Genomic DNA, 27,181 nt, shown 5'->3' with positions numbered 1-27,181 from the left:
AGGACAGATTTTCATTTTTTCATATTTTTATTAATTTATTTAATCAATTTAGAACATTAATCCTTGGTTACAAGAGTCATATTATTTGCCTCTCTCACCTACCCACAACCTTCCCGTAGCTAACCTGGGTATTACATGTGTCCTTACTCAAAACCTATTTCCATGTTAGTTTTTGCATTAGGATGTTCATTTACAGTCTACATTCCCAACCATATCTCCTCAACACATGTAATCAAGCAATTGTTTTTGTTCAGTGTTTCTACTCTCATTGTTTTTCCTCTGAATGTGGATAGTGTTCTTTCTCATAGATCCCTCCAAGTTGCTCAGGATCACAGCATAGCCACTAATGGAGAAGTCCATTACATTCAATTGTACCAGAGTGTATCAATCTCTGTGTACAATGTTCTCCTGGTTCTGCTCCTCTCACTCTGCATCAATTCCTGGAGGTTGTTCCAGTCCCCATGGAATTCCTCCAGTTCATTATTCCATTGAGCACAGTAGTATTCCATCACCAAAATATACCACAATTTTTTCAACCATTACCCAACTGAAGGGCATTCCCTCATTTTTTAATTTTTTTGCCACCACAAAGAGCACAGCTATGAATATCCTTGTACAAGATTGTTTCCTTAATATGTCTTTGGGTTACAAACCCAACAGTGCTATGGCTGGATCAAAGGTCAGACAGTCCTTTAGCGCCCTTTGGCCATAGTTCCAAAATGTCCTCCAGAATGGTTGGATCAATTCACAACTCCACCAGCAATGCATCAATGTCCCAACTTTGCCACATCCCCTCCAGCATTCATTACTTTCCATTTCTGTCATGTTAGCCAATTTGCTAGGTGTGAGGTGATACCTCAGAGTTCTTTTGACTTGGATTTCTCTATTATAAAAGATTTAGAACACTTTTTCACATGCTTACCAATAGTTTTGATTTCTTTAACTAAAAATTGCCTATTCATGTCCCTTGCCCATTTATCCATTGGAGAATGGCTTAATTTTTTGTACAATTGGTTTAGCTCTTTATAAATTTGAGTAATTAGACCTTTGTCAGAGGTTTTTGTTATGAAGATTATTCCCCAATTTGTTGCTTCCCTTCTAATTTTGGTTGCATTAGTTTTGTTTGTAAAAAAAAAACTTTTTAAATTTGATGTAATCAAAATTATTGATTTTACATTTTTTTTTAATTTTTCCTAACTCTTGCTTGGTTTTAAAGTCTTTCCTTTCCCAATGATCTGACATGTATATTATTCTGTGTTCACCTGATTTGCTTATAGTTTCCTTCTTTATATCCAGGTCATTCACCCATTCTGAGATTATCTTGGTGTAGGGTATGAGATGTTGATCCCAACCTAATCTCTCTCATACTCTTCCAATTTTCCCAGCAATTTTTATCAAATAATGGATTCTGGTCCCCAAAGTTGGGATCTTTGTGTTTATCATAGACTGTCTTACTGAGGTCACTTAACCCAAGTATATTCCACTGATCCTCCTTTCTGTGTCTTAGCCAGTACCAAATTGGTTTGATTACCACTGCTTTATAGTACAGTTTGAGATCTGGGACTGCAAGGCCACCTTCTATCACATTTTGTTTTCATGATTTCCCTGGATATCCTTGATCTTTTGTTCTTCCAAATGAACTTTGTTATGTTTTTTTTCTAATTCAGTAAAAAAGTTTTTTGGTACTTCAATGGGTATGGCAAGAAATAAGCAAATTAATTTGAGTAGGATTGTCATTTTTATTATGATAGTTCTTCCTACCTATTAGCAATCGATGTTTTTCCAATGGTTTAGATCTAGTTTTAATTGTGTGGAGATTATTTTATTGCTGTGTTCATATAGTTCCTGTGTTTGTCTCAAGAGATGGATTCCTAAGTATTTTATATTGTCTATGGTGATTTTAAATGGAATTTCTCTTTCTAATTCTTACTGCTGAGATCTGTTGGAAAAATATAGAAATGCTGATGACTTATGTGGCTTTATTTTGTATCCTGCAACTTTGCTAAAGTTGTTGATTATTTCAATTAGCTTTTTGGTTGAATCTCTAGGATTCTTTAAGTAGACCATCATGTCATCCGCAAAGAGCGATAGCTTGGTCTCCTCCTTTCCTATTTTGATGCCTTCAATTCCTTTATCTTCTCTAATTGCTACTGCTAGTGTTTCTAGTACAATGTCAAATAGTAGAGGTGATAATGGGCATTCTTGTTTCACTCCTGATCTTATTGGGAAGGTTTCTAGTTCATCTCCATTGCAGATGATGCTTGCTGAGAGTTTTATATATATACTGTTTATTATTTTTAGGAAAGGCACTTTTATTCCTACACTTTTTAGTGTTTTCAATAGGAATTAATGTTGTATTTTGTCAAAGGCTTTTTCTGCATCTATTGAGATAATCATGTGATTTTTGTCAGTTTGCTTGTTAGGGTTAGGGTCATGTGAATGGTTTTCCTAATGTTGAGCCATCCTTGCATTCCTGGTATGAACCCTACCCGGTCATAGTGAATAACCCTTGCAATCACTTGCTGGCAACTTTTTGCTAGTATCCCATTTAAGATTATTACATCTATATCCTTTAAGGAGATTGGCCTATAGTTTTCTTTCTCTGTTTTTGACCTGCCTGGATTTGGAATCAGTACCATATTTGTGTCATAAAAGGAATGTGGTAGAATTCCTTCTTTGTTTATTCTGTCACATAGTTTGTATCAAATTGAGATTAGTTGTTCTTTGAATGTTTGATAGAATTCTTTTGTGAATCCATCTGGACCTGGGGATTTTTTCTTATGGAGTTCTTTGATGGATTGTTCAATTTCTTTTTCTGATATGTTGTTTATGTAGACTACTCCTTCCTCTGTTGGTCTAGGCAATTTATATTTTTGTAAATATTCATATATATCACCTAGATTGTCATATTTGTTGCCAAATAATTGGGCAAAATAGATTTTAATGATTGCCTTAATTTCCTCTTCATTAAAGGTGAGGCCTCCCTTTTCATCTTGGATCCTGTCAATTTGGTTTTCTTCTTTCTTTTTTTTAAAATTATATTGACCAATACTTTGTCTATTTTATTTGTTTTTTTCAAAGTACCAACTTCTAGTCTCATTTATTAAATCAATAGTTCTTTGACTTTCAATTTTATTAATTTCTCCTATGATTTTTGGGATCTCTAATTTAGTCTTCATCTGAGGATTTTTAATATGTTCACTTTCTAGTTTTTTATTTTACATACCCAATTCATTGACCTCTGCCCACTCTAGTTTGTTAATATATGAACTCAAGGATATGAATTTCCCCCTGAGTACTGCTTTGGCTGCATCACATAGGTTTTGAAAGGACATCTCATCATTTTCATTTTCTTCAATGAAATTATTGTTTCTATGATTTGTTCTTTAACTAACAGATTTTGGAGAATCGTATTGTTTAATTTCCAATTAATATTTGATTAACCTCTACATGTACCCTTACTAATTATTATTTTCATTGCACTGTGATCTGAAAAGATTGCATTTATTATTTCTGCTCTTTTGCACTTGTTTGCAATGTTTTTATGCCCTAGTACATGGTCAATCTTTGTGAATGTACCATGTGCTGCTGAAAAGAAGGTACAGTTCTTTTTGTCCCTATTTTTTTTCTCCACACATCTACTAACTCTAATTTTTCTAAGATTTCATTCTTCTCTTACCTCTTTCTTATTTATTTTTTGGTTTGATTTATGTAGTTCAGATAGAGGAAGGTTCAGGTATCCCACTAGTATAGTTTTTCTATCTATTTCATCCTTGCGCTCCACTAGTTTCTCCTTTGGAAATTTGGATGCTAAGCTATCTGGTGCATACATGTTGAGTATTGATATTTCCTCATTGTCTATATTGCCTTTTATCAGTATGTAATTACCTTGCCTATCTCTTTTAACTAGATCTATTTTTACTTTGGCTTTGTCAGATATCATGATTGAGACTCCTGTCTTGTTTTTCTCAGTTGATGCCAAATAGATTTGGCTCTATTCTCTTACTTTTACCCTATGCATGTCTGCCTTCCTCATGTGTGTTTCTTGTAGACAGCATATGCTAGGGTTTTGGTTTCTAATCTACTCTGTTATTTGCTTGCTGTTTATGGCTAAGTTCATTCCACTCACATTCAGAGTTATGATTACCAGCTGTATATTTCCCAGCATTTTGATTTCCACTCCTGGTCCTGTGTTTTCTTCTTTCACTATTTCCTTCTACTCCAATGTTTTGTTTTTAATCTTAATTCCCTTAATTCCAACCCTTATTTTATTTCTCTTTCTACCCCCTCTCTTCTTATTCCCCTCTTATTTTCTTTACAGTCTTTTTAAACTACGTCCCCACCCTCTCCCTCCCTTGTACTGCTTCCCTCCCCACCTGTCCTTTTGTTACCCCTCTACTTCCCTATAGGATGCAAATCAATTCTCTGTCCCATTGTATTTGATTGTTCTTCCCTCTTTGAGTCCATTTCAATGCATGTAAGAATTGAGTATTTCCTATCTCTGACCTCTTTACCCTTCCAGTGTTTTGATGTACTCCCCCCTCCCTCCATGTGCTTCTTTGAGACATAGAATACATCATTTTGTTTCTTTTCCCATTTCTTTTATTATTAACCTCTTTTTTAGCTCTAGTTGTATATACATGACCATACTCTCCCCTGTAAGAGTATAGTCAATTTTGCTGGGTAGTTGATTCTTGGTTGTAGACCTGTTTCCCCCACTTTCTGGAATATCATATTCCATGCCTTTCAGTCCTTCAGTGTACAAGCAGCCAAATCCTGTGTTATCCTCACTGTGGTTCCATGGTATCTGAATGACTTCTTCTTAGCAGATTTTAATATTTTTTCCTTGGTCTGATAGTTCTTGAATTTGGGTTTAACATTCCAGGGTGTTGTCAGTTATGGATTAAGTACAGGAGGTGATCTGTGGATTCTTTCAATCTCTACTTTTCCCTATTATTCTAGAATATCAGGACAGTTTTCTTGGATAATTTTCTGTAGTATGATGTCCAGGATTTTCCTTTTGTCATGGTCTTCTGGTAGACCAATGATTCTTAAGTTGTCTCTCTTGGAATGGTTTTCTAAATCTTCTGTTTTGTGAATTAGGTGCTTCTTATTTTCCTCATTTTTTTTTCATTCTTTTGATTTTGTTTTATAGTGTCCTGATCTTTGTGAAGTCGCTTGCTTCTAGTTGTTGTATTCTGATTTTTAAAGACTGGATTTCATCCCTGGCTTTTTGGCCATCCTTCTCCTTCTGGTCTGAGTTTCTTTGGAGGTCATCTTTCATCTTCTCTGCCTCATCTTTCATTTTCTTCACCTCACCTTTTGCCTTCTTTGCCTCATCTTTCATCTCTTTTGCCTCATTTCAAGCTGATTAAATATGGCTTTCAAGACACTGTTTTCTGTTTCCAGATTACTTATCTTGCTTTTTAAGTTCTTTTCCCAGTTGCCTTGAATCTGTCTTAATTGTATTTTGAGTTCTTCCAAAGCCTGTATCCAGTTTGCTGGGATTTCTGGTTTTTTTTACTTGATATTCTCTCATCCTTCTCTTTTCCATTTGCTCTTTGTTCATTGCCTGTATAGAAGCTATCAATTGTAATTTCTTTTTTCCTTTTTCTGTTTTTTGCTCACATTTACCCCTTCTTTACTCCCTACAGTTGCCTTCACTTTTGTTCCTCTAATTTTTGGGGGGGTCTGTGCTTTTGGGCTTTTCTGTCAGCCTTCACCCTTGGAGCTTAGTCACCAAATCTCTCAGTGCAGTCTGTGGGGGAGGGGTGTTGGAACTTGAGCTTCCCTGCCCTCTGAAGCCTTTGATGGTATTAAGTCCAGTTGGGTTGAGCTGGATGTGCCCTGAGGCCAAAACCTCTGCCAAGGGGAGGGGGGGAACAATATGGAGTGTCTCTGCTGCTGCAACTAGGCTACCTGCTTTGAGCTTCTTCTCCAGCTGCTTCCCCATTGCCTTTGTTTGATACTCTCAGCCTCACACAGCTTTTCCCACAAAATACTCTCTCCATACCAGCACCCTTGCCTGCCCAGAGAATCTAGCTACTGCTGGAGGCTTAGTGCTCTGGGGGGGGGGGGGGGGGTTCTGGGACCTTCCTTCTTTATTCCCCTTAAACCGGAGTATTCTCGAATTCAGGCTTTGGGGGGAAAGTGGGGTGTACATTTTAAGATGAATCTAGCAGGAGTATTCCTTGGTTCTGTCTTGTTGTTAGGTTTGATTTTCAGTCCCCTAGGAGCATTTAATTTGCAATCAGTAAGGAAGGGTTTTCAAAGTTCTGAACTTTCGCTTCCTCTATGCCACCATCTTGATTTCATCTCCTCTAATACTTTCTAATAATTTGGGAGTGAGGGTGGGAGGAGGTCATCCACATGCTCACAGAGAGTGCTCTGTGTGCCATCTTCAGTACCCTTGCCATAGGTTCACCATCACTGAGCTTGAAAAATAAACATGAATTAACAATATCTTTAAAAGTAAATTTGCTCACTATGCAAACAAAGCATATTGATCTCATAGACAGGATGAGGAGAAATGATTTGAGTATCATAAATCTCTCAGAAGAATATAACAAAACAAAAAAAAATTCTCAACTCCATACTAAAGGAAATAATATAAGAAAAGCGTCAGAAATTCCAAATATGGAAAATGAAATTCCAAATGAAATAATTTACTGATTGCATAAAAAGAAAAAAATCCAAGACTACAAAATCCTAGAAGTCTAATGGTTAAATTTAATAATTCATTTCAAAAACAAGTTCTACAAACCATCAGGAGAATGTCCTTCAAATACAAAGGAAAGGATATTCAAATAAAGCAAGACTATTCCATACCCACTGGAAAAAGGAGAAGTGAAAAGAATAATGTATTCCAAAGAGAAATGGAGTTTAGAATGCAACCCAAGGTGGGCTATCCTGTAAATTCAAGCTTAACCATTATGTGCAAAATATAGATATTCAATCATAAAAATGAAATATTTTTAGAATGAAAACTGTAGCTGAAGAGATTATTTGCCTCTTGAATATCCCAGGTAATAGAAATGCTGAAGGGAATAAATATGGCCCTCAAGGACAACAAAAATCCCACAGAAAGCCTAGTAAGAGACTTCTTTCTAAATGTACACAAGGATATAGGAATAAAGGCAGGAATCTGGTGGAGGCAACAGTGAAGAGGTGAACAGAGGACATCATGAACAGAATTTAGTAACATTCTACTTATGGGTGAATGCTTCTTCCATCGGACTACATTAAAATATGGAAGGGTACATAAAAAGGGAGAAGGGGAGCAGTGAGACAGAGAGGAGTGAATAATACTCTTGGGTCAAATCAAGGACTATCAATGAGGGAAAGTTTACTTATGTGGTCTCAGGAAGAAAAGAGCCTATAGAGAATTGTGTGAAGAGGAGAAAAAAAAGATTGAAAAGGGAAAAGTCTTTGAAATTGGAGGGGATTCCACTGAAGAATGTAAGCGAAGTGTCAAGGGAGATGAGGATTTTGTATTGGATGTGGCTTGAGAGATTTTGTGCTTCAAAAGTCTATTTGCCCTGGGAGAGGGGAAATTGGAACCCCCTAGAAGCAATTAACACCTGGAGGATTATGAGGGCATGTACATAGGAGAAGATTCTCAGGAAAATTATAGGAAAAAATGGTCAAGAGACGGTTTAGATCATTGGTGGGGGCAGGTCCTACCATGGGACAATATTCTCTCTAACACCTGCAATAACTTCAATGTTCTTTGAGTAAGGCACAGTGGAAAAGCAGGGTCCAGGGAGGTAAGCCCTACAAGGCAGTGGCAAAAATGCTTGGAGGGGAGAGCCTCGAATGGATACCTTGGAATCTTTAAATATATGAAAAAGTCAAAGGAGAGAACTTAGGAGCATGTCTAGAGTAAACAGAAAGAGAAAATGTATAAGGAAAGAAGTGAGAGAAAAAGAGTAGGTAGGAGATGTATGAAGAAAGAGAGGCAATTATAAACAATAAAATAGAACACATTTCTTAAAACAGAAAAGTTTCTGCTCTAACAACATTGATGCATTTAGGATAAGAAGAAAGGTGGTCAAAAGGGAAAACTCTTTGTACAGAATTCCGTGAACAATATTTTGATATTATTTTATATATACACACAAACATATGCATACCTATATATGCATACATATCTACAAACATATATATATATTTATGACAAATAGCCATTCTAAATAGATAAATGACAAAAAAAAGATATGTCCTAAAACAAAAACTGCAAAGTACTCATGGCCACATAAAAAACTGCTAAATTATTAAATCAACCAACTTTAAGATATTATATCACATTCTGCAAATTGGCATAAATGGTAAAAATGGCATGTCAGTGTTTGAGGATTTTTAAAAGATAAGTACACTATTGCATTGTTGGTGGAGCTATGAAATGGTACAACTATTTTGGAAAGTGTTAAAAGGAGTTTTCTTAATCTCCCTCTCTTTTGTTAAATGAGAGTAACAGACAGATTGGCTCTCTGTCTCCTTTAAGATGCCAACTATATAATGAAAGGTGTCAGTTGGCAGGAGGTTCCTTTTCTCTGGCTTCTGAGGGAGTAGAAGTTCTGTGTCAGTCTCTCTCAGGAATTGGCAATTAACTTCTGAGAGTTTGGATTTAGATACTGATTTGAGAAGGAGTCTGACTCAGGAGCTTTTTCTCCTCAGACCTTTGAGGGAGAAGGAGTCTGTATCTGTGTTTCTGTGACAGGAAGTTTTACAAGTAACAGTTAGTAGAGAAACTACTTTACGGAGGTTGTTTGATGATTTCTGTTAGTTAATTAGCATAGGAAGATATATAGGGAATATATGTCCAGATAAGAATAGTGTAGGTAAGATAGGCCTGCTTTGCCAGGCAAGAAGATCCTGCCCAAGAAGACAGTTAGATTTAGGGTTTCTTAGAATTTTAGAATAGGAATTTGATTGTAGGCAGAGTTATAAGATACTAGAGAAATCATCTCACTTTCCTCCCTCCTATTTTCTATCCTAATCTCCTCAGCATAAATGTGTTTGTGATTTATCAAACTACTCTCCATAAATTTTATGAAACTCCTACCCAAAAATTATTAACCCTTTACAAAAGCAATTTGGACTTATAGAAATAAAGTAATTAGGAGGCAGCTGGGTAGCTCAGTGGATTGAGAGTCAGACCTAGAGATGGAAGGTCCTAGGTTCAAATCTGGATTCAGACACTTTCTAGCTCTGTGACCTGGGCAAGTCACTTGACCCCCATTCCCTAGCCCTTACCATTCTTCTGCCTTGGAGTCAATATACAGTATTGACTCCAAGACAGAAGGTAAGGGTTTTAATTAAAAAAAAAGAGGGGGCAGCTGGGTAGCACAGTGGATTGAGAGTCAGACCTAGAGATGGAAGGTCCTAGGTTCAAATCTGGCTTCAGCCACTTCCCAGCTGTGTGACCCTGGGCAAGTCACTTGACCCCCATTGCCTAGCCCTTACCACTCTTCTGCCTTGGAGCCAATACACAGTATTGACTCCAAGACGGAAGGTAAGGGTTTAAAAAAAAAAAAGAAAGAAAGAAAGAAAAGAAAGAAAGTAATAAAATCTCTCTATATTTTAAACTAGAGATTTCATTACTACACTTATACTCCAAAGAAGTGATCAATAAGAATAAAGTTCAAATATCCTCCAAAATACTTATAGCAGCATTTTTGTGATATTTAAGAACTGAAAACAAAGGAAATTGTCATCATTTGGGAAATTGTTAAATAATTTGTAGTACATGGAATGTTATGGAATAGTATTATGATAGAAATGGAGAAGCAATTGTATTGAGTAGTTTTATTGACATTTTTTCCTTTCTACCAAATATTCTTTGTCATATAGGATAGCTTTCTGGGAATGGAAGAAATGGAAGAAGTATAATTGGGTTGGGACATGAGAAACAGGAAACATCAATTAAGAGCTTATTTTCAAAGTGTATCTATAAGTGAGAAATGTTAAACAAAATAAGTAAAAATACAATAAAGATGAAGATAATTTCAATATGTGGTTTCTAAATATCCAGCCTACAGGTTGCCTTATTTACATTTCAGTGGACTCTATTTCTATTTGAGTTTGACACCACCATTCTATACTACTTCATTTGTTGTTTTCAACAGTTCCTGTGGAATTATTTGTTATCTCAATGCATATAAATCTTAGATTTATTTGTTTGGCCCTACATTCTCTTTTGACCTCCAGTTTGATATCACCAACTTTCTACTGGACCTCTTAAGCTCAGTTTCTTACAGACATCTTAAAAATGTCTAAAACTTAACTCATCTTTCCCTCAAACTCTCTCCTTTCCCTTCATTTCCTATAACTGTCCAATATACCACCATCCTTCTAGTTACTCACTCTCATAACCTATTTGTCATCCTCTCTTGCTCATTTCTCTTTCACTATGTCCCATATCAAATCTGTTACCTAGTCCTATGATTTCTCCCTTCATAGCATCTCTCCTATATGCCACCTTCTCTCCTCTGAGATTTCTATCACCCTGGTGCATGTCTTTGAAACAGGAAAATTTTAGGCAAACTGAGGCACAAAATTTTAGGCACAATAAATTAATTAGTAAAGTACAAATTTACCAATAAATAGGATCTTTTCCAATAAAGCTAAGACATCAAATAAGGGGGCAGTTCTCTTCTGCAGTTTTAGGAGTACCAAACAAAGAACAGTGTTCATAGACCTAGAACAAATTATGATTGGGTAAAAGAATTTGACATCATGAATGGCAAAATCAACTCTTGATCACAGAGCTGAGGCATAGGGATCAGCATAATTGGTTGGAAATTGAGAATGAGGAGATAGCAAGTCCCTGGTTCCCTCTTGTGACTGATAAATATTCATTATTTGAATACCTACAAGATTTAAGATAGTAGATAAGGTTTCTTTGGATGACAAATCAACATCCTTGACCCAAGAATAAAACAGTGGAGCAAGAGAAATGAATTTCTAAATTTAACTCACTATAGACAAGCTAAATTTCTGAACTAAGTTCAGTGACAAAGAACCATGACTTAAACAGTTTTAGGACAAAATCAATTAACTGTAAATAGAATCAATTAAAAGATGATATAGAATCATTTTGATTATTTTATCCTCATCACTTCAAAACTACTACAGTAACTAGCTAATCATTCTCACTGTTTCAAGTCTCCCCCACTGGAGTCTATCCTCCATGCTGATATCAAATAGATCTTCTTAAACCTACCATGTCTAAACATATCACCCTCTATTCAATATTCCAATGGCTCCCTCTTTTCTTCGGGATCAAATTTTAAAATCCTCTATTTTGCTTTTAAAGCCATTCATAAGCTGGTGCCTTCCTACCTATGTAGGCTTCTCAGAAGCTCCTTCCCTCCCTCCATAACCTCTAGGATCTCCTTACTCTGGCCTTCTTGGTGTTCTCCATATTCCACCTTAGAGTATTCTCACTGACTTTCCCCACACCTGAAACTTTCCCTCTCCTCAAGCTCAATCTCTTAACACCATTGTTTTCCTTCAGGTCTCACCTAAAGTCTCATCTTCTCTAAGAAGCCCTTTCCATTTCCCCTTAATGCTAGTACCTTCCCTCTTTTGGTTACATCCAATTTGTTATGTAAATATTGTGTTTGCACAGTTGTTGGCAGGTTGTTTCCCTCATGAAACTGTGAGCTCCTTGAGAGCAGGGATTGTCTTTTTCCTTTCTTTATATGGAAGAGAAGAACTTCATGAGATTAAGTAAGGAGGGAGTGCCTTCCTGACTTCTGGGCTACACAGAGAAAAGTCAGAGAGATTGAAGATAGAATATCGATTTGATGAGCAGAAAGAAAGTTATGTAGGGTTGAGTTCCAAAGTACATGAGAAGTAGCGTTTGAACATAGTTTGAGACCAAATTAGGAAGTACTTTAAAAGCTAACTAGTTTATCTTTGAAATAGAAAGCAAAAGAATTTATTGAGTAGGAAAGTGATATGGTCATATCTGGACTTAGGAAAATCACCTAGACATGAATGTGTAGGATGGACTGGAGCAATGATCACTTGCAATGATCTAGGTAAGAAGTAATAATGACCTTCTTGATCTTGATGTAATGTAGGGTTTCTGGCCTGTTTCTGCAACAGTACATTCTCTGGATTTAGGAGTTAGCAAACTTCTTCCTTGAAGATCTTTCTCGAACAAAAAAATTTCAAAATCCTGAATTTTTATCCAAATACAAACCCCGCCCCCCTGGAGAGGGTGTTAATAAATATCCAGTTCAGCTCAGAATGCATTCTTGAATTATGGGGTTGCATGAGTCAATTATTAAAAGAATTCAAAAACAATAAAAACAAAAAAATTATTAATGAAAAAAATCAGATCAATCTTTTTTTATTGAGCTAAAATGAACAAACTTTAGACCCACTTTGCTCTCCACTGTCTGCTCTTCCTTTTTCCAGAGATCTCATGTGGGTCTCAAGCCTGGTAGCCACTTAAACCTTATGTTTGTCCCTTCCATGTGGTCTGAACGTAGCTCCCTGGAAATACCTGGCCTCTGGCATTTTACCCCTAAAGAGGAGGGGAAGGAAGGTAACCTTTCCAAACTACTGACAGTAGAATTGAAAGCATGGCCTGCTCTATGGCAGAGAGGTGAATTACCTATCTGGAACAGTTACTATTCCTGGGTGCACTGGTCATTGCAATTAGCTAGAATCATCCTGAAATTTACGGGACAAAATTCATCTCCCTAGACCCCCTTGACATTTTCTACAACACATCCAAAATGTGATTCTTCCACACTATGAGAGATCCCAGAGATGTGATCTATTGAATGTAGATAGATGATGACACTAGGGCAAGAGATGGAATCTTGGACCCTGGAGCTGAATATTTAGCTTTTTGGACTCCATTGCAGTGTCAGTTCATTGCACTCTGAATAGTGTAGAAGTCTATAATTATAGCTATTGGAATCAAGGAAAAAGACTCTTGATTTGGTGTAGCCCTGCTTCTTGCCCTCTTCTCTTTCTGTGAGGGCAGATGAGAACATGGCATTTGGAGCAGCTGGAAAAACTTAGTCATGTGGTTACATTTTGTTAGATAATAAACTAAAATTAAAATAATTGAGGTATTAGACATCAATTCTAATCTTATAAATTTTGAAATAATCTGTAAGCATAATATATGTATGATGATACAGAAAGAGGGACTTATGCTTTGCAGCTGCCCTCACAGTAATAGGAGGTATATCAAGAGGTAGGACTACACCAAATTTATATCCTGTCTACATCAGCATGTAACAACAGAAAATGGGGTTCTATGATTTATAGTTTTTAGGTTAACAGGTTCCAAATTATGTAGCATATGTGGTATCAGCCTGAAATTGGCTTAGAGGCAGGGATTGCATGATTGAAACCATTGAGTGATGATAGAATGGCAGTAGGAAAAAGGCAACAAAACAGTAGAGTGATCATAAGATGAGGAGAGGGTGATATCCCCTGGACTGCCCCCCTGGACTGCCTGCCTGAGTGGCACATGCAAAATAGAAGACATGGTTTGCTCCTCAGATGAGATGTGTGTTAGTGGATAGAGAAAAGGCTTGATAAACTGAGGCACGAGCAGATATCCAAGCTTTTCTTTCTGTTTTGTTGCTGGTTCAACTTCCCTGTGAGCATGGCTAGGGTACATTAATGGTGGCCACAGAATAGCAAGCTAAATGGAACAGTGAGGAAAGTTTCTCTCTCCTATCTTTATATACCCCCCCACTATTTTAGATTAAATATAATTTAGGGCTAGTCTCATAATTTTCCCTCATATTATACATCATAGAAACTACAAACATTCTCACTCAGTTCTCACCTTGTTCAAAATCAGACAATTCACTCTAGTACATCATAAGTTCTCCTCAGATTAGGTCAAAATGGGCCAATGATTTAGATGTAAAGAGTGATCCCAAATGAAAATTAAAGGAGTAGAGAATAGTATAAATTTCATATCAATTTATTGATGCAGGAAGAGTTTATGATCAAAGCAGGAATAAATTACATTATAAGGTATAAAATACATAATTTTTATTATATTAAATTCAAAACTGTAAAAACAAATTTAATGCTAACAAGTTTAAAATTGGAAACCAGAAGTTATAATTATTTGCTCTACAGCAATATGTCCAATTAAATACTTCAGTTTTTCAGAATGCTAAAAAAAAAAAAAGAAGAAGAAGTAATAATGACCTGGACTGAGATGACAGCTGTGTGGGTTAAAGAAAAAGGTTCAAATGTGAGAAGGAGTGTTGTAGAGGTAGAAACAGAACCTGGAGTCTCTTAATGCTAAGTGATAGATGCTTATAGCTTTGCAGTTCTGATAATAAAAATACTGGCTAACTACTGTATGCTGAAAAGATCCCATACAGAGTACTTTCTCTATGATCCAAGAGAGGTTATGTGTAACTTCAATAAAGCATCAGTAATACTAATGAGAAGTGGTCATTCAAGTATTTTCAATGAATATTCCATCTCCCCAATTGTCAAATAATGACCATTTGCCTATGTTTATATTTGTCTAGGGCATGTGCTGGTAAATATGCCCATTATAATCTCTGGGTTCTATATCCAAAGTATTCCTTATTCATTCCATCAATTCAATTTTTTGTGTCTAAATTGTTTGTATTTTATCCCTTTAAATTTTTCAGGAAGAAAATATGAAACCATGCAATTCTTTTTTAACAAAAGAAAATAATGTTTACAGATGTGCTGATGGTAATTTTGGTTTATTATGTGTCTTTCCTTTTATATTTGCAGGCAGTGGCTCAAGTCTGAAGATATTCAAAGAATTTCTCTGCTTTTCTATAACAAAACACTAGAGAAAGAAGTAAGCTATTTTCACTTTAAACCCAACTGTGTCTTTTTTAAATGCTAAAGTCATTTTTAAAAGTCTTTCTGAGGTTTCTTTTCAAGTTATTTGCATGTGGCCTTAAAACTACTGCTAAATATGTCAGAATCGTTCTTGGCTTTTCCTTGCATTCGCCCATAAATGTATTTTTGTTACCATAGGAGACCTGATTTCTTTGACTTTGCATTCCACATTCCACACTATACTCCTTGCATATCTTGCAAATGATGCTGGCAACAGATGTTTCAGATACTTGTGTCAAACTAAAGGGTTAAGGGCAAATATATGGATGTTTAAAATTTTTTCTCAGGAAAAAAAATTTAAAGCAGAACATCAGCTTCTTGCTTATGCATCTGTAATGTGCTTAAAAAAGAAAATATTATTGGATCTAGCATGTGTTTACTGTTCAAAATAAATGTAGTTCATATCCAGTACCTTTTTAAAGAGGATGTAGAAAATGAAAATTTTTTAACTTTTCTGGGGCTCACTGATTTCTTGTAGTGACCTCAAAACTGGAAAATTAACAGCATAAAGAGGTACAATTTTTTTTCTTTTCCTATGCCAAAGCTTAACATAGCTGCCAAGGAATACATGCAATAGCAAGCTGAGTAGTGAGAGTAGGCAGTGGTGAGAGGAAATCTTCCCTTCCAAGGTGAACTTTATTTCATTTTGTCCCCTTGTATCTTTTGTTTCTAGTTGACTTAGACAAGGGGGCAAGAAGAAATCATAATTTCCATTTTAAACCATTTAATTACAGGCTTGAATCACAAGGCACCCATAAAAGTATGAAACATATGTTACAAGGCTCCAAAACAGCAACACATGCATTAAAATGAAAATCCACCTGATATAATTACCTTTACTACATCATAGACATTGGTCAAAATTCAACATGGAAGACCAGCATCTCTGCCAAAGAGTTTTCACAAGAAAACATACCTTGTGTGTTTTTGACCAGAGATTGCCTTGTTCATTTTTGCTCACTCTATTTTGACTCAATAATTAAAAAAAAAACTATGTATTATGTATAGTTGTCCTCATTTACAATTTGCTTAAGTAAAGCTAGTCCTCAAGCAACTACCATACATAATTAGGTGAGGATTTTTTGTTTGGTTTATTAAGATATTCATGGGTTAGATCTAGTTAGGTCTAGCAGTTCTATTCCTCTTTGATAGTAACATTTAAAAATATGTTTTAATAAGCATTTTATTGTTCATTCCTACTGATATCTCAGTTCATACTGCCTAAGAATTTAAATAGCTAAAAATGCAATCTTGTGGATGTGGATTAATCAAATTTCAAGTTATGCTAATATAACTTTTTATTAGCATACAAATTTTTCTGGACTTCCAATCATTAAAATGTGCTAGTAACAACTGGCTAAAATATACCTATACGTGACTAAGTTAAGATCCTGTACCTTTGAGGATTCTCAGGGAAATAGGTCAGCTCCTAATGTCTCTTTCTAACTCCATTTCCAAGCCAGATATAACAGTTCATAATGATGATGATTAAAAACAATAGTAAATGTTTACATTGAGATTGAAAGCTTTTAAAAAGCACTTTGAAACATCAGCTCCTCTGAGCCTCCCAAAATCTCTATTGTTATGAAATTTAAAAAGACAGAGGAGGCTATATCATCCTTGCCTTAAATTCATTACTCTCATATCTCCATATAAATTTCACAAGCCTGTACAACCATTCATCTAAAATGTTAAAAACAGAGAATGTAAATGTTGTAAATTATCTTTTGAAATGCAAGATGGCAAAGTATTAGCAAAAGTCTATTTTTTCATAGTGAATAATGAAAAATATCACAGGTATTATTTAACCTTTTTTACTTTAGAGAATTTACATACATATAAATATTATATGCATATATATGCAGCCAGTCTTTCAGTAGTCAATTCACAAAAGAATATGACATTTTTGTGATGACCTAGATCTTTGCAATATATTTCAAACTCTCATTCCCTGCTGCATAGCAAAGCAGCACTACTGAGCATTCTGTACCAGATGGGGTTAAAAGCAGTGAACCCCATTCTGGGGGGCTGGACAAACTGGAATTCAAAGGGCATTAGCAGAGCTATGGACAAGATAAATTGATCATTTCACTCTTTAAGTATCAGAATCAAATCCAAGTATAGAGTGAATCTCTGTTTCTTAAACCATATTAGCTTTCCCAATTCAGAGAATGCTATCTTACTCATAGAAAGAACTCATTGCTTAATTGAATCAAATCTAATAAGTGACATTAAGAAATACCTAGAGATAAACTTTTTTAGCTTCCTTTTTTTCTGACAAAGCAATTTCACTAGTGTGAGGAACTTCCAGGATAAAAAGTTCCTCCATGACACAGATTGGTCTATAACTCATAGTCTCAGAATGTTAACTGGTACATGAAAGGGTTCAATCACTTGCCCATGATGACACGGCCACTATGTAAGAGTTGGACTTGAATCTGGCTCTTCCAGTCTCCAAATCTGGCCCGCTATCTGTAACACCATACTGCCTCTCTGTAAGTATTTATTTCCTAGACAGTGTACAAAATCTAAATAGACATTTTTTCAGTAGCAAATTCACAAGAGAATCTGGCATTCCGGAGATGATCTAGATCTTTGCAATTCATTCATTATTTTCTAAACTCCCTTCAATTTCTCAGGCCAGATTGTAACTCTTTCTTCAAAAGAAATGTTCTGTGATATACAGGAAGGATTGTGAAAAGTTATATAAAGAAAAATTAAGACACTGGCATGCTTCCCTTGGATTCCATAAAGGGTAGAAATACATGACAGAGATAGAATCAAATAACTGAGGTGAACACTAGTGATTGGAATTCTGCCCTCATCCGTTCTTTAAGTCATTGATGTCTGTCCTAAGTACAGATTAGATTGATTGGTTTTTATAAGTCACTCTCTCTTAAGAAAGTTATTAATGGCTTCTTTTATTATTTTTTGTAGTACAGAGCAACCACATTACCTGCATTCAAGTATTATGTGACTTGTGCCTATCTTATCTTCTTTGGCATCTTCATTGTGCAGATACTAGTATTACCAAAGTAAGTATGTATGACCCTTTTTTAAAAAATTAAAGTCTGTATTTTTTTTTATTCTGAACTTTTATGGACAACCATGGGGCTCAGATTGAACATGACAATAAGAAGCATTGTGATAATGTAATTGAATGAATTTCTTAAGATGACACAATTGGGGATTCATTCATTCAATTCATTCAAAAAGCTTGATATTGGAGTAACAGTAGTCAGACATGAACGGACTCTGTTTCTTTTATTTTATTTATTTTATTTTTAAGAGGTCAGTTATTCTTTTGATCTCCTATTTCAGGAGTGACAACTTTAGTGAAGGTCATCAGATCATAGAGCTAGTTTATTGGTCATTGAATCCAATTACTTCATTTTTCATTTTAAATGGCTCACTGTGAGTCAGAAAATATTTTTGGTAAAGATATTTTGTTTAACAATTTGCCACATAAATTTTCTGGAGTTATATGATCTAAATTATCTCCCTCCCTCCCTTGCCTCACTCCTCCCAGAGATGGTAAGCAATTTGAACTGGGTATACATATATTATCATGCAAAACATGTTTCCATATTGTTCATTGTTGTAAGTGAAGACTCATATAAAACCAAAACCCCAAAATGAAAACCCAAATAAACTGAAGTGAAAAATAACATGCTTTCATATGCATTCTGATAGCAACAGTTCTTTCTCTGAAAGTGGATAGCATAAGCCCTTCAGAATTATTCTGGATCAATGTTTTGCTGAGAATAGCTAAGTCTTTCACAATTTATCATTCCACTATATTGATGTTACTATGCACAGTGTTCTCCTGGTTCTGCTTATTTTACTCTGCATCAGTTCATGTAGGTCTTCCCAGTTCTTTCTGAAATCATCCTGTTCATTATTTCTTACAGCACAATAGCATCTCAGCACCAGCAAATACCACAATTTGTTCAGCCATTCCCCAACTGAAGGACATCCCCTCAATTTTCAATTCTTTGCTACCACAAAAAAGGCTGCTATAAATATTTTTGTACAAGTAGGTCCTCCCCCCTTCATTTTATATCTCTGTGAGATATAAACCTACTAGTATTCAGGTATTATTGAATCAAAGGTTATGCACTGTTTTATATCCCTAGTAGCATAGTCCAAAATTGGCCTCCAGAATGGTTGGATCAGTTCACAACTCCACCAGCAATGCATCAGTGTCTTAATTTAAACAATATCCACTCTAACACTGATCACTTTCATTTACTGTTATATAGGCCAATCTGATAGGTGTGAGATGGTACTTCATTGTTGTTTTAATTTCTGTTTCTCTAATCAAGAGGGATTTAGATAATTGAATGTAATGGACTTCTCTACTAGCAGCAATGCAATGATCCAGGACAATTCTGAGGGAGTTATGAGAAAGAACACTATCCATATCCAGAGAAAAAACTGTGGGAATAGAAACACAGAAGAAAAACAACTGCTTGATCACATGGGTCGATGGGGTATGATTGGGGATGTAGACTCTAAAGGATCACCCAAATGCAAATATTAATGATATGAAAATAACTCTTGATCAATGATACATGTAAAACACAGTAGAATTGCTCTTTGACTAAAGGATGGGAGGCAGAGGGAAGGGAAAGAACATGATTCATGTAACCATGGAAAAATAGTCTAAATTAATTAATTACATAAAATTTTTCAAATAAAAAGAGCAATTTAGAACATTTATATGATTTATTGATGTCTTTGACTTCTTCAACTGAAAACTATTCATATCTTTTGACCCTTTTTCAATTGGAGAATGGTTTGTATTCTTATCAATTTGACATAGCTCTCTGTGTTTGAGAAAGAGATTTTTATCAGAGAAATTTTGTTATAAAATATTTCCCAGTTTGTTGTTTCCTTTCTAATCTTGGTTACCTTAGATTTGCTTTGCAAAAACTTTTTAGTTTAATCTAGTCAAAATTATTTATTTTATATCTTGTAATGTTCTCTATTTCTTGTTTGGTCATAAATTCTTTCCTTTTCAATAGATCTGATAGGTAAACAATATATGTTCCTGTAATTCACTTATGATATGACTATTTATCTCTAAATCACACACCCATTTTGACCTTATCTTGGTATAAGGTGTGAGATATTGGTTTGTAACTCGTTTTTCCCAGTGTTTTTTTTTTGTCAAGTAGTGAGTTCTTATCCCCAAATCTGGGATCTTTGGGTTTATCAAACATTAGATTGCTAAGATCTTATACTCCTTATCTTCCCCACTTGGTCCACCATTCTCTTTCTTATTCAGTGCCAGACTGCTTTGATTATTACTCCTTTATTGTACAGTCTGAGATATGGTAGAATAAGTAAATTCTTGAGGAAGGATATGAAAACAGGACTTCTTCACTCAAAGCCCAATACTTTATCCACTAATCTACCTAACTGCACAAGTAACTAAAAATAGAAAAGGAAAAATCTAGTGTTTGTCTTTTTGTATAGAAATATTCTGCTCTAATAAAGGAAAAAGTCTATTCTGTTCATTTCACTTCTGATCTATTAATGCTATTCTAATGCATGTAGTGTTCTTCATTCTTATGTTCTATTTAGGTGGAGCCATAGAGAGGGATTGGAAGTGAGTTATAATAGATTCTCTATACAAGAGAGGATCAAAGACTATCAAAATTCCATGTATACAGTTTTATCTTTCTGACGATTTTTTTTCATTTCCACTTTGTTGCAACATCTTTATGCTTTCTAACTTCTTTACTATCTTCAAATGAAGAATAATCTCAATGTTTATACCATATTGTTCCACTTCATTCCAATACAAAAGAAGACATAAAATAAAAATGTACTACTTCCAATTATCGGAGACTTGCAAAAAGCTTTAGGTAAAAAAAAAAATGATTCATTTGTTTGCTTTAATGTGAAAAAAGGAAAATGCATTGATAGTAAACTAGACCAAAACCAGATACATAATCCAACAAAGATTTTATTTGCTAACAAGGAGGGGCAGAGTCAGGTTGCTCTGAGAGTTGTTTCAATTGTGCAATGGATAGATATATACTTTTATAAACTTGAGCAAGTTTTATTCCATCAACAAGGGGAAACATCTTTAATTGTTAGAACACTCTATAGGATTTTGAACTGGAAGAAAGAAGAGTCACAGTTTACTTTATAAACAATTTCAGCTGCTGGCATTACACAAGGTCATTTTGCTAATAGAGCTCTTTGTTCAATATGTGGTTAGTCTTGATCTCCTTTCTCACATCTCTTATCTATATCGATCTTTATTTTGGAAAGCAAAGCAGATTGCAAGTCACATTAAACTTGTTGGTACAGTCAATGATGCATGTGTAATATGTACTTCTGAAGTTCTGGTACATTTGGTTTTAGGCAGAAGTTTAGCCAACTTGGAAAGTGTTTGTTTCTATCTTCTTTTCAGTGTGATTTCCCCCCCTTTGATCTGACCCATCTCTGAAGTTAAAGAATGAATGAATGAATGAATGAATGAATGAATGAATGAATGAATAAAAAAACAGATATTATACTTGTTAACTTGATTAAGCACTGGGAATACAAATATAAAAAGTGAAACCTGCTGTCATGGGTCTCAATTTTTAATGGGGGAGACAACAGATAGATAGATAGATAGATAGATAGATAGATAGATAGATAGATAGATAGAAAGATAGAAAGATAGATAGATATAGTGAGTTCAGTGGAATCACAAGGATGGTGAGTTGATCTGTAGAGCAATGAATTGGCATGTCCATTCCTAGAGGAAATGGTACTATTGAATTGATAATTATTGACTAAAAGATACAGAAAATAAGAGAGGGATAGTAAATTATCCCTCATTCAGCACAATCTCCAGCACAATCAAGGAAAACAGCATAACCATAGGAGGTCCAGTGCAGCCAGAATTAGTCCAGATGAAAAGGAAGAAGTCTGCAGATCCAAAAAAGATTGCAAAATCACCCAGGCTGGATGACTGCATGCTATTTAACCCAAATTCTAGAGGCCAGGTAGATATGTTGCTAAGTTTTGTGGTTTAGTCTTTTCAGTCATGTCAGACTCTTTCTGACTCCATTTGGAGCTTTTTTATCAAAGATATTGAGTGGTTTTCCATTTCCTTCTTCAATTCATTTCAAAGATGAGGAAATGGAGGGAAACAGGGTTAAATGACTTTCACAGGGTCACACAGCTAGGAAGCGTCTGAGGCCAGATTTGAATTTAGGAAGATGAGTCTTCCTGACTCCAGATCAGGCACTCTAAACCACTTTGCAATCCAAGTTGCTCTGCTTTTCAATCTTCAAACAAGTCCACTCAGTACCAGACTGAGAGCTCTAAAGTTGAGAAGATTAATTTCCCAAGGAATTGAAACATGAGCTAAGAAGTTTAAAAAATATTTTTAAAATCTTTGACTCTCAATGAAGGAATCTTTACTAAATTCTTTTCAACTCCATCCTTTGTATGTGTATATATAATAGAGAATTTCATATAAAAATATAAAATAAAAGGGTCTTGTATTTGTTAATATAAGAGTGATTTGTTTAAGTATTTAGTGCTTAAAAGTTATGTAAAGAAGCACAGAATCTTCAAACCTGAAGGCACCCAAGAGATCATCTAATCCAAACACCTTGCGTTCCAGAAAAAGAAACTAAGACCAAAAGAAAGGAAGTTGCATAAGTTAGTGGCAGATGCAGGACCAGAGCTAAGGACACTCGACTCCATGCCAGTGCTCTTTTCACAGTGCTCAAGGAGCCTTGTAGTCAGCAGGGAAATAAAGACAATTTGACATCTGTCAGATCCTCTGAATTGCTTGATTTCATGTTAAGTGCTTTGTACCTTAGGAAATTTTCTATGTTTAAATATAAACTGTTGTGACACATAAGGTTGCATTTTCTTAGATTTTCTCAATTATCTCCTATTTAATACCTATGCTTGTTCTATATTCACCTACATTAAAGAAGTAAAAAAGGAGAAGACAGAATAAAGGAGCAAAGAAGAAAAGATAATATATTGATTTTCCTAAAAGAAATTCAAAGACAGAAGTTTGTTGCTATTTGATCCCTTAGGAACCCTTAAGATCCTTGCAGTAAGGCTAAAAATAACCTAGTGTCCACTCTTAGGCCAATACCAATAAGGTAAATGGAAGGACAACAGGATAAGTAAGTACAGGTAAAGTAGTCCAGGTCAGAGAAAATGAAGCAAGTTAAAGCATCTTTGAGATCAGGTCTATGAATAGAAAGTATGCTTCTAACCTAATTGAGATGGGGAGAGGAAGGAAGGAAGGAAGGAAGGAAGGAAGGAAGGAAGGAAGGAAGGAAGGAAGGAAGGAAGGAAGGAAGGAAGGAAGGAAGGAAGGAAGGAAGGAAGGAAGGAAGGAAGGAAGGAAGGAAGGAAGGAAGGAAGGAGGGAGGGATTGAAATATGTTAAATGAAAGAAATCTCTAAGGATGAAATTGTAATTGTTTCTAGACACCTGAGGGCAATATTTTTCAGTATAGAAAACTCCTTGGAGACTACTAAATCAATTATGTGTGTGTGTGTGTGTGTGTGTGTGTGTATTCCCAATTCTTTAGGTTAATTCTGATTTCAATGTTTGTATCATATATACATAATATTGGTTTTCCTCTTTCTGCTTTTGTTTTCATTTCTCCATTTTGCTATTTAATTCTTATCAGCAATGAAATTCACTAATGTATGGAAATGACACAGAAAAAACAAAAATCATTTGGGCCTGAACCTTTTATTGAATTTTGAGTAACTCTCATTTTTTTAACTGAAAAATTAATCTTATCTGCCAGACTGAACCCATGCATGAATAATTGCAAAAACAATTATTTGTTTTTGTTGATAAATTTTGATTAAATCTTGTATATTTCTTAAATTCAAGTTGAATTTGGAATAATTATATCATACTTATGAAAATGGGTGTGTATCACTGTTCTCAAACAAATGCATTAGTAATTAATAAATATTTCATTTCATATACATCTTTCCCCCACTTTCAACTCACTATTTAAAATGGCTCTTTTCTTTGGACATTGCTATTCAGGCTCAAGTTGAACTAGATGATCTCTAGGTCTGGTCCAGCTCTGATATTTTGCATTTCTATGATATCATTTCAGGTACTTCACTGCTGATGCTCTAGTACCCTGTCCTGGAAGGGCAGAAGGATACTAGTTTCTTACTGTTTAGAGAAGGGCACAATTCTTTTCTTATAGAGTTGAGTAACAGATAATTTGCCTTTTATGTTTTGGGAACTTATTCATAATTGGCTTAACTTTAAATAGCAGCAAGAATCAAGACTAAGTATAAAAGTACTGCTTGCAACCTAAGCAGAAATGAAGTAGACACAATAATATTTGGAAGAGAACCTTGCAGGGTATCTTATCAGATTTAGCTTGTATCTCTGGAGGCTCCTTGCAGCAGAAATACCCTGTAGTTGTAATTAAAAGTTTAATCAAACTTTAATCCATTCCTTTCATCCTCCACAGGGATCCTGATTGGGCAGCTAACTGCAGCACATTCTCTTCTTATAACTTTAAAAATATACCCTAAGTGGTGATAAAAGTTGATTCTGATTTTTTTAATTTTCCAGGTCTTCTTAAACAAAGGGAGATAAAAGAAAAGTACCCCCTCTCCCTAAAAGTAATTTTAATTCCGGGTAAACCAAGTTATCAAAATTACCCAAATATGATAGCCAAAAACTTCAAGTCTATAAACTTGTCCCTTATGTATTTAAAAAAGAGAGAGGAATTGCTTCTTACATGAGTTGGATTCTAGAAGAGGAAAAATATCCAAAATACATATGTCTCTTATTAGTACCACTATTTTTAGCCCATTCATGGACCTGGTTCATTGGTTGTTACCTTCCATCAAATGATTTATCTTACCCTTCTCAGGGTCACTTGTTAGTAATGAACAGACTGAAAATGAGCAGAGAAGGGGAAAAAAAATGTCAGAATCTTCAATCAGCCCTTACTCATCCAATCCAACTGATTAAAACAATAGCATTGGAAATGCGGAGAGAAAGCAAGAGTATATTTGCCTTGAGCTTGACAAAAAACAGGTTTTTCTGTAAATGTTATGAGTCTCTCTTATATGACTTTTAAAAAAGGAGCTTTGCATCCAGCCTATCATCAAAATTGATTAATTTACATAGACATCTTGGTATGCCTAATGAGCCCAAACCTGTCATCTTTAAAACAGACATGTTTAATGGTTCTAATGAATGGCTTTAGAACAACCATCACTATGTCATAAAATGTTCCTGTTTTTTCCTGAATAGGATGACAGTTCCTTTCATTTGAACATGCCATATGCCATGGATACTCTGATGCTATACAAATTCATTTGATAAAGAGAGTGAATGTTTGACCTACATGAGTGTTATGTCCTGAATAGTATAGTATATTCTAATTTTTTCTATTTTTGTTTATGCTTTTTGTTTTGTATCACATTTATTTCCTAATATATGTCACTCCCTTCCCTGTCCAGGGAGCCTTCCTTCAAAAGAAAGAATGGAAGAAAGAAAGAAAGAAAGAAAGAGAGAGAGAGAGAGAGAGAGAGAGAGAGAGAGAGAGAGAGAGAGAAAGAAAGAAAGAAAGAAAGAAAGAAAGAAAGAAAGAAAGAAAGAAAGAAGAAAGAAAGAAAGAAAGAAAGAAAGAAAGAAAGAAAGAAAGAAAGAAAGAAAGAAAGAAAGAAAGAAAGAAAGAAAGAAAAGAAAGAAAGAAGAAGGAAGGAAGGAAGGAAGGAAGGAAGGAAGGAAGGAAGGAAGGAAGGAAGGAAGGAAGGAAGGAAGGAAGGAAGGAAGGAAGGAAGGAAGGAAGGAATCTTTTTTCTATATTTAACGTCCTTAATGTCTATGCCTAGAGAAGGAGGTCTGGATCAAAAATTATAAATATCTGTAGAAAAATACTCTTCAGAAAATCTTTTCTAGATAAGTATCTGGGGTAGAACCAGCTAGCATGTATATACAATAACACTTTAAGATTGATAAAAAGCTTTCTATCTCTTATCTTACTTTAGCCTCACAATGAGAGATAAGTGTATTATCCACATTTTACAGATGGGAAAATTTAGGCTGAGAGATTATTTCCCCAGTGTCATATAGCTAATAAATGTCTGAGGCAGGATTGGAACTCAATTGCCTGACTTTAAATCTTACACTATCCACTGCACCACCTAGCAGTTTAGATGAGGCAGGTTGTTTAGGACCTCATCTCAACCCAAGACAGAAGAGTTTTGGAAAGGATAGTGTAACCATTAGAACTTTCCAGCAGAATTCTCAGCAATCTCTATGAGATTATTTATATCTTAATTATATCTTTCTTATTAGAAAGATGATGAGAATGGATTGAAACATTTGCTAGAGTACAATATGCTTAAATCATTAACATGTTTCTTTATTTGATTTAATTCTTTAATTCATTAAACAAGTTATTCATTGCCTATAATTCAGAGTGCCCCTAAGAAACATTGCCCATTTCCAATGATCAAGCAGCCCTAAAAAAAGGGCACTGTCTAAAATCTTTGGCATATAAAACAAAAAGTGCAAGAGCTTTTGACCTTGAGAAGAGTTAGAATCTCTTTTTTATATATTTTTGGAAATTTTTATTTAATTAGTTAATTTAGAATATTTTTCCATGGTTACATGATTCATGTTCTTTCCCTCTCCTGCTTCCACCCTGCTCCTATAGCTGACGTGAAATTCCACTGGGTTTTACATGTGTCCTTGATCAAGACCTATTTCCATGTTATTGATGTTTATACTAGGGTGATCGTTTAGAGTCTACATCCCCAACCATATCCCCATTGTACCATGTGATCAAGCAGTGAGAGTATAATCTTTTGATGGAAAAAGAGAAGAAATAGGACTTGTAGACCCATAAGTGAATGCAATAAGTACAAAGGAATAAGGCAGTACTAAGTACTGGTAAGATAATCCCTCAAAAAAGCCAAAACAACACCTTGTGGGAGAGGTAGCCCTTGGATTTTGGAGAGAGCTAGAACCTCCAGGAAGTAACAGTGAGGTAGAGTGAACTTTAGGCATACAATACAGTTTGTTCAAAGGCAGCACTGATGTGAGAGATAGAATGTTGTAATGTTCTTGGTGAGGAAAGCCAAGGAAGCCAGTTTATCTTGAATGGAGAGTGAATTAAGAAAGACATAGTGGAGAAAATGTGGAAAGATTATGAGAGTCATCTGATAATGAGATTTCAATGCCAAACTGAGGAGTGTATGTCTAATCCTAGTGGCAATAATGAGAAGGCATCATTATATTATCTTCATGGAGGAATAGAGTATGG

At 35.1% G+C, this 27,181-nt stretch overlaps 1 protein-coding gene across 1 annotated transcript in view; it reads left to right on the top strand.

Moving 5' to 3' along the window:
* ADCY2 (adenylate cyclase 2) overlaps positions 1 to 27,181 on the top strand; it is a 580,155-nt gene that overhangs the window by 455,718 nt on the left and 97,256 nt on the right. Inside the window, 2 exon segments of the mRNA XM_001363655.5 lie at positions 14,767 to 14,836; positions 17,818 to 17,915. Of these exon segments, the coding sequence (XP_001363692.2) occupies positions 14,767 to 14,836; positions 17,818 to 17,915 (168 nt within the window).

This window comes from Monodelphis domestica, chromosome 3 (assembly GCF_027887165.1).
Source record: "Monodelphis domestica isolate mMonDom1 chromosome 3, mMonDom1.pri, whole genome shotgun sequence".
In the NCBI taxonomy this organism is placed as follows: Eukaryota; Metazoa; Chordata; class Mammalia; order Didelphimorphia; family Didelphidae; genus Monodelphis; species Monodelphis domestica.
The sequence above is the reverse complement of the archived record's forward strand: the minus strand, read 5'-3'. Positions and strand labels throughout refer to the sequence as shown.